This window comes from Pholcus phalangioides, unplaced genomic scaffold, assembly GCF_987345545.1.
Source record: "Pholcus phalangioides strain wild (caught in Gottingen) unplaced genomic scaffold, Ppha-v1.0 ptg000042l_1, whole genome shotgun sequence".
NCBI lineage: Eukaryota > Metazoa > Arthropoda > Arachnida > Araneae > Pholcidae > Pholcus > Pholcus phalangioides.
Window position 1 is genome coordinate 13364814 of NW_028301628.1, and position 13474 is coordinate 13378287.

The 13474-nt window shown below is 39.3% G+C and overlaps 1 protein-coding gene across 1 annotated transcript in view; it reads right to left on the minus strand.

The window, feature by feature from the left end:
* Nucleotides 1-445: 445 nt before the first annotated feature.
* Nucleotides 446-13474, minus strand: part of LOC149064499 (uncharacterized) — a 36847-nt gene continuing 23818 nt past the window's right edge. The window contains exons 4-5 of the mRNA XM_089254981.1: nucleotides 4095-7508; nucleotides 446-930 (exon numbers count right to left, since the gene is read on the minus strand). Of these exons, the coding sequence (XP_089111107.1) occupies nucleotides 472-930; nucleotides 4095-7508 (3873 nt within the window). The 3' untranslated portion in view covers nucleotides 446-471. The remainder of the gene's footprint in view (nucleotides 931-4094; nucleotides 7509-13474) is intronic.

The following is a 13474-nucleotide window of genomic DNA, read 5'->3' on the forward strand; positions in this document are numbered from 1 at the left end:
GAGTTGGCCAATTGTGAGCAGGATTGTGATCAAAAGTGGCGAAATGTTTTTGGTGGATGCATGTGAGACAAGATACATATTATTAAAAAATAAATATTTATTTACATAAAAATTTCAATTACATTTCTAACCTGATTTTCCGTACTACGGAACGTCTGGGACGACGGAATGAAACATGGGACTGAATCCATGGAGTTCCAGATTACTGGAAGCTCTTCAACCGATATTGCACAGACAGAAGTCAAAAAACCATGTACAACTTTCATCTGTTTTCACCTTCTCCTCCAATGAAGAGGAGACGTATACAAGCTTGTTTTTCCAACTTTTCCTGGTTAAAATTCTCCATATTCTTTCAAATATCCCACGATATATGGCATATAATATTTTTGGTTCATTGTCCACGTACAAAAAGTCCGTACAAATGAAAAAGAGTTCGACTCATTTACATACATAATTACACAGTCACTAGTTTCACGATGTTTCGCTTTCTTTCTTTTCGTTCTTGGCAACCATAACAATTTCGTCCTGCACAAGTTTCTCCGATTCGTATTTCTCCGATCTGCGACTCTGTTGGTAATCGTTATCGAAATGGCCACCTTGTTTGATTTCGGGGTTCGGATTCACATATATCTGATGGGAATCCGATGGTGGTGGAGGACTGGGGTATCTGAGATTCGGTTGCCTCAGCTGGACATATTTCTCCGGCTCCCGTTGTCGTTCGTTGGGCTCTCCGTGTACTGACTTCGTCCGCTTGTAGTTCAGTGGTTCTGGGATTTTGTATAACTCGTTATTGCGGGCGAAGTGCCTCTCGGAGTTTGGGCAATCCACGTTGTGCCACCACTCGCAGACGAACGTCTCTTGGTTGAAGAGAGTCCCGTTGGGACACAAGAAGCTCTGGACTTTACCTGTTTCGCTGCATTGGTAATACACCTGACAAAACAAAAAAAAGTACACAAGATAAGCTATTAACACACACTAAATCAATATCATTCATAAAATATCATTTTTATGACATACTTTTATACAAACACATAAAAAATGTTAACGATCGCGTATTAACGTCATTAATATCGATATATATTTTGGGGATAGAACACAAGGACGGGGTATAAAGGACTCGTGCACCTCCCCCCTCCCCCGTCAACAGAAAATTCGGTAAAAAGAAAATATCTCTCGTATTCTTTTATACTCTATTTCATCAATTATAATGGTATGCCTTTCGAGAGAAGTTTGGAACTTAAAATCTCTCTGTGAAAAATTCTTTGTGCGCCCTCCACCCACAAACGTCGATCCTTCACGCTTCACTCCCTGAATACTTTCTTTCAAACCGAGCACAACTCAGGTCTATCACCATCTATGGGCAATTTACTACCTAGTGAGTTGTGCCGGATGTGTAATTGTGTGTACCTAACAGTCTGAATGCGTATATAGTGTTGTGTTTGATTTTTCAGTGCCGCCATCTATATTTCAGAAGGGAAGTGAGTGATGTGTTATGATGGAATTACATTTGTACTTGTTGCTCTCTGTGGCGAGACTTTGCAAAGGGGAGATCGGCTCGCATTCGCGTCTTAAAGTTGGGAACCACAGAAAACCAACTTCAGCCGACCACCACTATGGCGACGGTGGGGTTCGAACCCGGGTAGAATTTTGATCTTATCTGTAAGGGTACTGAAAGTATGGAGGGGTTTTTGAATCACTGCCTAACAATCCGCACCTCATTGAATGCACTTTTTTTCAATGTGGCCGCCACTTTAAATTTCGTATTAAAAATAGCTTGATTATATTATTTCTATGATTAAATAAGGAGCTTCCGCCTCTCAGACATTGAGACACATGATATTTATAGGAGAATTTATATATAATTGTGACTTTGATTTTTGAAACGATGAAAAGAAAGATGATACGAAAAGATTTTCCAGTTTATTTTAATGAAAGCTATTTCATGGCTACGTACGGCCAAAGACTATATAGAAGATTTTCTTCCCAAAAACATATATATATATATATATATATATACACCTAGGTGTTTCATGAATAGTATCCGAAAGGGAAAAAACATTCTACGGCTTCTAAAATTAAAATAAGATAATGATAAATTATCGGCAAAAATAGGGAAAAAAATGCTCATGAAATGAGGAGGGTAGTTGGGGGACGTATTAAAATTAAAATTTTTATAATCATTATTTTCAAGTTTTTCCCCAAATCAAAAAGAAATTTTAGTCAAAAAAATTTACGCCTTTCTTTATTGCACTGAAAGAAATTTAGCGTGTAATATTTCGATACAAAAATTTTTGATACCTAAAGAAAGTGGCGAAAACCAAAAAATCAATCATGATGAGTCACGGTAAATTTTAATTAAACTATTTTACGATCAAGGACGTGATATTGCGTCCAAACGTGGAATAAATTCAAAGTTCGCAGTTTTCTTTCCTCTCTCCACCATCGCGAAGCTTTGTCGCAACCCTGTAATTTTCCCCCTCTTGGTTTTCTGGTATACCCTGCTGATAGCAATTTTTTCCTACATATGATGTATCTTTCTTATAAGCGTGAAAGAGAACAGGTTGGGCTGAGCGTGAAAAGTAATCTATACTTTGTGTGTACCTACATTATTATCAACTTATTATTCTTTTTCTCTTCTACTTTTTTCCCTATGTTTTAACGTGAGGTTAGATTAGGACAAAGTTACCATATTTATCGCTGATTCGCCAAGTATAGAGCATCCAAATTTCTTGCCAATCGCTTGTGAGCGAAGGGGTTAAATTTCTCTCAGTGCAATGTTGCTTTATCCGTGTAATTTTTTATTCTTTTCGGACAAAATAAAATCTGATGTCACAGGGTTCTTAAAGCACGGGCCAACCCGCGCAAGACCCAGAATCCTCAATTGCGTTAAGGGTCCTCATATTACGAGACCATGCTATGAAAAATTTAGTAACACATCATATGCAAGAATTGAAAATACAGGCTGTCCCAAATTGTTTGCACAGCGGATATCTTTGCTACCGCTGACTTTAGGAACACGCTCACTTAGAAATACAAAAAGTTTTCAAATGACGTGCTGTTACTCAAAATTTTCCTAGAGAGGTCGTACACATAAAAAAAAATAATAAAATTAACTTTTGACCCCCTCTGTTTGCTAAAACTTCCAATTGGTGAAATGTAAATTCGACTCTGAGAAGTCGTTTGCAACATTAATTTGACTTCAGTTTCCAGCATTTGTCGCCAACGATTGAGGGTGTGGTTCACAAATTACGAAGCGTAAATTAAATTCAAAGTTTAAAAATTCCGTAATTGTCAAAATAATTGTGTGATGTTATCAGAACATAACTCCAAAATCATATTTTTCAGATATAAGAATTGTCATTGTCATTTAAAATCAAAAATAAAACGTACACACAAATACAAATATCATACATTAGCATGTTGTTTAGCCGTACGCATGTATTCGTGCATTTATCTCACTTCTAATTAGTTATAATTAGCAAGACTTACTGCTAGATCAAAAAGCCATTTTTTGGAGATATCGTGTTCTGACCAAACACCCAAAAATTGTCAAAAATGTAATTGCTATTTATTATGAACAAGGAAATATAGAACGGTTGAGTTCATTCTATTTATATAGTCCCAAAAAATGACAGCTTTTGAGCCGATGAAAACTTGTCAACATAGTGATAAGTTACCATAAAACATAGCGATTTTATATATTAGTTAACATCTCGACAACTACTGCATTTGAAAATATGAATTTTTTTTGCAAATGACTTTTTAGAGCAAGATCTGTTTCAATAACTGGAACTTTTAGCACACGGAAACTGTATAAAAAGTTGATTGTTTTAGTCTTTCATGTATACGAGCCCTCAAACAAATTTTAAGTAACTCTCTCTGCACGTCATTAGAAAACTTCTTGTGAATGAAAGTATGTATCTGAAGTCAATGGTTGCGGAGATATCTGCTGTGCAAACAATTTGGGATATCCCGTAGAGGTGGTTGGTGTGACACTCTGAGGCACCTTCATCCAGATCACTTCCCCCCCCGGGAGTGCCCAATACTGTTAAGACTGCCCTTGGTGTGGGATAAGGAAAAACTCATTTCATTACCTGACACCTATTGTCGACGTCAGCATAAAATCCAGGCAGTTTATTGTAGCACGAGAAATCTGTTTCCGGTATCCTGTTCATAACTGGATAATCCCTTCCAGGTTCGCCGGGAATGGCAGCGTGACTGTCCCCTTCATCACCAGCGTAGTTTTCCACGGCTTTCTTGGAAACGTGCCGTGATTCTACTTCGTACGTTTTCCTCGAGGGTTGAGACCTGTAATCTTGGTGGGTTTTTTCAGAGATGGGCGACTTCCGCGCCTTTTTCGATGAATACTTCAGCCTGGGCCTCTTCCTCGGTTTCGGCGGCTTCACGTCACTGGAAACCTTCGGTGGAAGGACCCCGCTTCCGTAAGAGGACTGAAGTGGGATGCTTTTGATTTCATATTCTTGATGGTGAGTAGGCGGTTTACCATCCAGCGAGCTGCCTTGGTGATGGTGGTAATCGTCGTTCATCGATGAATCGTCGTCCTCATATCGTGCTTTGTAATACCGCGGGACGTCATCGGGGAAATGATGGTGATGGTAGTGGTGATCGTAGTGTCGATGGCGGTCTGCTGGAACGATCGGCGTGTTTGAACGATAGTGATTGGGTTCCGAAGTATGAGGATAGTAGTTCCTTTCTTTCTCGTAATGGTAACCGGGACTGTAGCCAGATGTCGTATACAACGATACAGAATGAGGATTAGCGTTGAAATGGGAGGTATAATACGGTTGGTGATTCTGCTGATCCTGTGAGCGATAGGGATCGGGTCCGAGAGGCGTGTTGTACTGTTTTCTAGGAGGATCCCTTGCTTTGTCGTCGTTATCCTCTTCGGCTGAGTAAGTTTTTGGTGGCGGTGGCAACGGAGGATGTAGTTTTTTCACTTTGAGAGATGACTTAGGTGGCGGTCTGACGGGCTCGTAATTGTTTTTCGCTTTATGTTGTTCAGGCATCTCTAAGGAAGAATCCCTAGGGTAATTACTTTTGTACGATTCGTGTTCCAGATTGGTTGGTTTCCGTGGAGGTTCGAATTTTCCCGGAGGCATTCCGGAATTATCAATGGCATCGTTTTCGGTAAAATAAGATGGATTGGATCCTCCGTATCCCCCGTAGGGTTGAGATTCATAAGAGGAGTCGTAGTTTGGATATTTTTCGTGGTGATGATGAGGGGGAGCAGACTGAGGGCCATGGCCATCGCTGGAGGAGGAGTACGACGAAGATATAGTTTTAGGAGGCTGCAGAGGATCAGGAGCTGAATAATGGGACGAATCTTCGTTGGAATAATAATTCGAAGGTGGAGAAGCTGAGCTATCGAAAGAACTGTAACCAGAAGCTGGTGGTGGGTCACCGTAATGATTGGATAGCGGTGGTGACGGATCACTATATGGGTTAGATACCGATGGTGGAGATTCACTGTATGAACTTGATGGAGGAGAGCCGCTGTATGCTCCGAATCCTGGTTCTGAACTACCACTATATGAGGTGGATCCGGTCGAGGATGGTCCATTGTACAATCCTGGTCCGGACGACGGAGTACCATCGTGTGAGCTGTGACTACCGTACAACGGTGATCCGGGAGACATTGGGCTATTGTATGAACTATAAGTACCTGGTCCAGATGGAGAACCGCCATAACTGTTTTGACCAGATGACGGAGGGCCACTGTAGGAGCTGGGACCACTTGATGGTGGGCCACTGTAAGAGCCTGGACCGGATGACGGAGAATCTCCATAGGACCCTGGGCCACTTGATGGTGGACCCCCATAAGAACCTGGACGAGATGACGGAGGACCATTATAGGAGGTGGGACCACTTGATGGTGGGCCACTGTAAGAGTTTGGACCGGAGTACGGAGGACCACTATAGGAGCTCGGTCCAGTTGATGGAGGGCCATTGTAAGAACTGGGACCAGTTGATGGAGGGCCACTGTAAGAACCGGGACCAGTTGATGGAGGGCCACTGTAAGAGCTCGGACCAGACGGGGTATGACCACTGAAGGAGTTCGGATCGGAATGTAAAGAACTGCTATACGAAATTGAAGCTGGAGGATCATAGTAAGAGTTTGGTTCCAAAGATGGTCCATTGTACGAGTTCGGCTCCGATACAGACGATGGAGTATTATAATGTCCTTGTCCAGACGGAGGATGGCTGTTATATGAATTAGCGGGATTTTTAGGTCCCCCCTCATGCGAAGACTTGAATTTTTCAGCCGTATCTGGATGGAGGTAGTTGTAGCTGGAATCCTTTCCAGAAGGCGGCGAGTTACTGTGACGACCGGGAACGGAAGGCACAGGTGGATGGTCATGCATGTAAATAGATGGCCCGAGTCCCAAGTCTGATGACGGTTTTTCTTTGGAAACCTCGAAATAGTCTTTCGGTGATATCAGTAGAGAATATTCCCCTTCTTCTTTTTGATTTTTCGTGCTGTGTTCCAGGTGGTCGCGCACATTTTTACTCAAGTGATTGTGTTGTGAAAGGTCAGAAAACTTTTTCTCGTTCGAGTTGAATAAGTTGCGGAGTTTTTCGGCCAGAGCGGTTGGACGTGAAAAAATAGAAGAAGAGTCAACCGGGTGTCCATTTCCCGAAGAAGGGTTTATCTTCTCGGGATTCACGCTCCCACCATTCGCCGGACTGTGTTGATGTAGAGCCGGTTCCGTGAAAGATGGGCCACGGAAACTGCCGAAATCGAAAAACGTGTTTCCTAATTTCGTGTTCATACCGAAATTCGGAAATTGGGTATGGAACCTGAAACCAGCATAAGACGGGGTCGTGAAAGTATGGCGATAAGGTAGTTGTCGACCGTACGGACCGTGGGGCATCCCGTGCGGAAAGAATTCGAACGGCTTGGGAAACAGAGGCGACCGGGGACCGAGCGGAGATGAGAGTGGTAATGCCCTTTGAGAAGCATCAGGTACATGAGGTAATGTTGGATGCTGCTGTTGAGAATGCATTTGTTGGTTGCGACCAGCCGCGCCATCCACGGGAGGCGGTGGAGGAGGTCCTATCTTCGCAGGGTACTTATTTTGTCTTGCCTGGTAGTGTGAGGGTCCGTCTCTCATGAAAGCGTCAAATTCTCGAGGGGTAAGTAGGCCCATGTCATTTTCGGAACTGCTAGAACCCGAATGCCTGTTGAAATAATCACGGCCTAATGAAGTCCTGTTATTGGTTGAAGGCTTTTCTTCCACCAGGTAGTATCGAGTGGGACTTCTACCCGAACCATTCTCCAAAGAACTGTCGATTTGAAATTTTTTAGCATCTTCTGGTCTTATCAGAACGTATCCAACGTCTTTGTTTAGAACTACTCTTGAATTGGGGGAATAATCTGCAGTTGGTGACATGTAGTTGGCGGACTCCCCTTGCTCCTCTTCACTCAAGTCTGTGATGACGGCTTTACTTTGCTCGGGATCGGAATCGTTGATATCAATTATTATGGCCTGTAGAAAGAAAAAAAGTTTATTTGTATTAGTGTTTCGGATTGTAATGATTCAGTGCAGAACACCACACTTCTTACAAAATTAAGATTACAGACTCAGGATTGAGAAAATGTTGAAAAATAGCGCCAATAGGCTTCCAAAACAGTGCTTTTTAAAACGTCGTGATAGATACGAGGAGAGTAAAAATGAGATTGGTCTGCAAATTTGTGGAAAATAATTGGCAACAGTGGTTATAGTTTTTGAACTCAAGTGATCCGGCTATTATCCAATACTATATTCCTGTCATCCTACACTCAATTAACATATGTACATGCAAACATTTAAAAGAACTCTGGTGCAAATTCGTTTTGATGCAAATAGGTTGTTCATAAACGGGAGAATCCTTGAAATCGATTCGCAGGCTTCCTGTATGCCGCTGTGGTGGTCGAGTGGTCATAATGACGGACTCGCATCGCGAGGATCCGGGTTCGAACCCCACCGTCGCCATGGTGGTGGTCGGCTGAAGTTGGTTTCCTGTGGTTCCCAACTTCGAGGCGCAAATGCGAGCCGATCTCCCCATTAAAAAGTCTCGCCACAGAGAGCAACAGGCCTACAACAATTAATTATTCAATCATTACACTTCACTCATAGTTAGAAAAACTGGTGACAGATGGCAGCACTACACATAACAAGCATTACGCAGAAACAAATTTTACGTCAGGTTTCACTACACGTACACACACATTCCCGCACGTACCAATTCGTTAGAGGTTCCGCAAAGGAATATGGACGAGGTACATGTGTGGTTTAGTAGTAGTAGGCTTCCTGTACATATTTTAACTCCAATGAACTTGAGATCTGGACTCACGTACTAATGGTATGTTCAGCTTACAAGTCATTTAGATGCAAAAATATTTCGACACACCCAGGCACACAACCTCTTTCGTTGCCTTTTTAAAAAAATGTGAACAGAGTCACAATCGTCTAATCCAGTGGTTCTCAACCGGGGGCCCTAGGATATTCCAAGGGGGATCAAAATCTCTCAAAAGGGGAGCCACGGCTGCTGATAAGGGGGCCTTGAAGAAATTTGTAAAAAGACTGATAAAAAAAAATTTAATTTCAGACAAAATGCATAGAATATTTTTTTCGCCATTTTTCTCTATTTAAGTAACATTAGCAAGAGGGAAAGAAAACTGTTGCATGTAATCTAAGTAGTTTTACAATATACGTAGTGGGGCTGCCAGAGTAGGCCATGGCTCAAACTGTAGAAGAGGCGTGGAAAACTGATAACGGATTACGGATAAGGGAACCATGAAAAATATTATCCCCCGTATACAGATCACCTTTCAGTCCAATACGTGCATTAACATCTCCACACAATATAATATTAAAACCTTGATCAATCAAATTGAAAATTACATTTTTTAAAGCAAAAATTAAATGATCATGATCTGTGCCCGGGGGTAAACAAACTCCGGCAATCGCGATCGGAGCTACATTAATTTGTTTTAGTTTATTAATTTTACATACAATCCAGTTTTGTGACGAATCAAAATGTACACAATTTGAAATACCTGATTTGATTCCAAATATTATACCTCCAGAGCATCTACCAAATTTGTAAGTTCTACATGCGTTTATTTGAAATAACTTGAAGTCTTTCCAAATTATTGGTGACACTATATCTTTTGACATCCAGATCTCAGAATGAAAATTTCAAAATTAGAAATACGCCGAAAAACATTGCGATTTATTTAAAAATTCCATTAATATTCCAGTAGAAAATATTAAATTCGTTTTGGCTACTAAGATATTTTCCCTCGACAATTTGAAAATTATCGTGATCACCGTTAATTATATTGCTTCGATTTAAAACATAAAAATTTTCGTTTTGATTTTCGTCGTTTGAATTACCATTTCGATTGTTAATATTAAAAACACGGCACAGACCAACATTTAAATCGACAGTTCGGTTACAAATAGTCAAATCAGTGTGTGTGATTTGATCATCAACTTTATTCAACTTGACATTTTGAGATATAAGCAACAAATCAACACTTCGATCTGCAAGCAATAAATCGGAATTAAAATTACTCTCGTCCAGAATAGTATTATGATCACCGAATATTACCTCATCATCTAAATTAGATCTTTGCTGGCTAGAAACTCCAGCGTCTACTTTAAAAGTTAGGTTCCGGTTCTCAAAATATTTAGACAATTTATTTATATGAAATTTTAACTTTACGGGCACTCGGCCGCATTTTCAGGACTTATTCGTTTGTCTATTGTTCACAGGTAAATCGTTGATTAATGTTCTCAAAAAACCATCATGTCCATTGATTGAAATCAACGTATTCGAATCTAAATCATAAGTAAAACGCATACCATCTATAACTAGGCAATCCTTCAGCAATCTCGCTTTCTTACCTTTAGATATAGCAACACTCATAATTGGTTTTAACTACTCTCAAATTATTTTAAATGCATGACAGAAACCTTCGCTAATTTTTACACGTTGAATTGTATGACTGAAATTTTCCTCTGGTGGATTACTCATTGCTGTTGGATCATTAGTTTCGCTTGAACTTTTATTCACATTTTAAGCACTTGAATCCGAAGCTGGATTGAACTTTGAAAATTTTGCACGCTTCATTTTACGGTAACTTTGTAGTACCCCATTTTTGTCAGTTCTTTTTACGAATTTTGCAATAACAGGAGGGTTCGTATCACCACGGTGCGGGAGAACATGCACAATGTCAAATGCTATAGAGGCGGCATTCGGGATTTCCACGTCACGCAAATATTTCTTGAGTCTGTCTTCGTCTTCTCCGGAGCTGGAATTTTTTTCTGCCCATATCGTAGAAAATCAGGTTATTTGACCGTGAGTATTGCTCCTGATCGAGAAGTTTCCATCTGATAGTGGCAATCTCAGACTCCAACTCATTGTTTCGATCTGATAAAACCCTGCTGGTTGTTTTCAACATCTGACTTTGTTTGAGCAAAGTTTTTCAAAAGTTTCAAATTTCGATTTAAGGTCATTAACGGCCCTTGTATTACATAATAGTAAATTCTTGATTTCTAAAAAATAATTTTAGCACTCACACTTTGAAGATCGACTGTTGATTGCTAGATCAGGTGACGACAAAACCCGTGGCCTTTTGGAGTTAAAATTAGTTGCGGAAGTCGGGGTACGTTGTAGTGTTCTTTGTGGCTTGAAACCGAAGTCCTGCAGTGACAGAGTTTTTTCATTATCTGTTGGAGTAGTAGGTCCGGGGTTAGGTTCAATACCAGAGCGATATAGCAATGTCATACGTATTGCTGCAGCAAGTAAGTACAGCAGAATATGGCGCGCATTTACTGAGTTTTCAATATTGCATGGCCCTTTTTGGTCCACATATTTACGCGTTTTAGGGAAAATTACACACAAAAAATGACCAACACGACACCTGAATTCCACTGCTGAGATCGGCATATCGGTTGATTATTGATAAAGATTCATTAAAAAATAAATAAAATAAAATATAAAACACATTTCCTTTTCCTGTCGCTATTTTTGCCTTTAGCGTAAATGTAAACAATAGAGCAATTCAAAACGCGTCCGTTCTCCTCGACGCTGGTGTTGCCAATCGAAAAAAATTAATTTAAACTTTTGATTGGTTGGCAGGATATATTTCAATGTCTACCATAGGATCTGAGCAGTTTAAAGATGAAATTTATCACTTGAAGTCTTTCATGAAAATAAGCGTATAATGATTTTATTGTGTGTTTTTCAATCCAATTGTCATAAGCTTGGGTTACATTATTATAAGGTTTCGAGACGAATGTATTTATATACAGAGTGTCACTTTATTGGATTTGATATCATATTTGGCAATCTAGAAGGAGGTAAAACTTTTTTGTATTGCTTTTTCTATTTAAAATATCAAATAAGGTCTTTAACAGAAATAAGTCGAAAACTTATCGGTTACTATAGGAAAAAAAAGTTGCACGCTTTTTTTTTCTGAATTTCAATGATAAATTAGTACTACGTGTTTGTTTAGAGTCTGAACAATTAGTGTGGAACGTGGGTCTTGATTGTAATTCGGGACTCTATTCATCTCTATACTTATACGCGAAAGGCTCAACTACGCAAAGTACGCATGTCATTACATGTGTGTAGAAGTACGTCAAAATTCATAACATAAACTTTGAGGCCCTGAAATACTGGATGGCGTTTGTCCTTCATTCCATTATGCATATGCATCCTTCAATATATAACACTGATGTTTGCTTATTAGCAAACTACTGTATTACGAGTACTTAATACAGTGTAACTTCGTTTAAGATTGACACCACCAGCAACTCTTTGAAGGTTTTTAACCTATATTGTGCGTGTGTGTGTGTATTATATACATTATATATTATTAATATATATTATAACATTCTATTAACAGGCCTGCAGAATCCCAAATAATTTCAATGCCCCTTTCATACTCTACAAGAACAATGCTGTGAACATTAGAAAAAAAAATTTAAAAGGCCGTAGGCCACTTTTCAAACTATTTAACCCTTACAGCGGCAATCCCGAGATATCGCGTCAAATTTGATCCGCTTTATTTCGGTCACCCCGAAATATCTCGGGTTCTTAACACGCTTTGATTTTAATGTGGATAAGGAAATTAAAAAAAAAACCGCTTAAAGGGTTAAATCCGTTTATTTGAGATTCGCTACCTTTGCTGATTTCTCAGGAAAGTGCAATACATTCTCACGTAAATGGTCAATTTGAAATGCCCATAAGCGGCTGAATGCGTCTCTTCGTATCTGTCAAATTAAAGTTTATGGTTTTTGTGTTGATAATACGCATGCGAAACTAGTTCGGTGACACGTTTTCACAATCTTCAAAATTGCGTGGATTTGATAGTTAGAAATGATGTCCATAGATTCCAAAAATTTGGAATTCGAGTTGAAGTAAAAATGTAAAATTCGAATTGGGCTTTGTTTAAATGAAATATTTTAACGTTGAAAGGTATACGGATGAATCGTGACCGAAGTCAAACGTGTCATAAATGCGAAAGTCATAAAACTGGGAGACATAAATAGGGGTCTCACTGATGTGCGGATACCCTTGCGCACAAGTGGAATTTGCAGGCATTTAATATTATAACATACAACCGAGCCCCTCTTGGCCATTCCTTTTTCCCTCTTACCCCTCTTTCATTTATTTAATTATTAAAGTTATAAGAGGGACTGCTTTTACATTAAATTGTTGAAATTCAACTACTTTAGCGCAAAAATGTCAATTTTTTTGGAATATTTCATCTCAAACTATTATTTTTCACGCATATACAAGGTGCATAGGTAACAAAGCGTTATGGGCCCAGTTCAAGAACCCAGTTACAAAGTTGTTATACTGTCTCTTTTGATGCCAACAAAAAAAATTTGGGGCTATTATGTGCTATGTGAAATATTGTGTTGTGTTTAAGCCAACTCTCACATTGCTTCGTTCGCCACTTGGACGTATCTTGTCATCCAACGAGACACATCAGATTTTGAACACAAATCTCACCGTGTCGAAATTAAAGTGAACAAACCAATATTGTTATTTGAAAACTGATTATTCATAATTTCTTATGAGTTTGAAATTCTGGTAATGAATCATTATATGTTCACAAATTATTTGAACTCATGAACAGTTCATGAACAGCCATTTAAAATGAACAGTTTGTCACTGCATATATGGAATGAATGGTTCAAACAAATATTTCAAAATTTCTCTCACTTATTTTCTTTTTAATTCGGAGTATGGCTACGGTATGAATCTATATCCTTGATATATGTATTATCATTGGCTTACGAAAAAGAGAGTGTTGTTGTTATAACCCCCTTGAGTCAAGATTATACTGTTATTTTGCTGGACAAACGTAAACCCCCACCCCTTTCAGAAGAAAAAAAAATTTGAAACAGTAACAACTTGATGATTTACCGTTTTCAAGTGAAAAGTTTATATT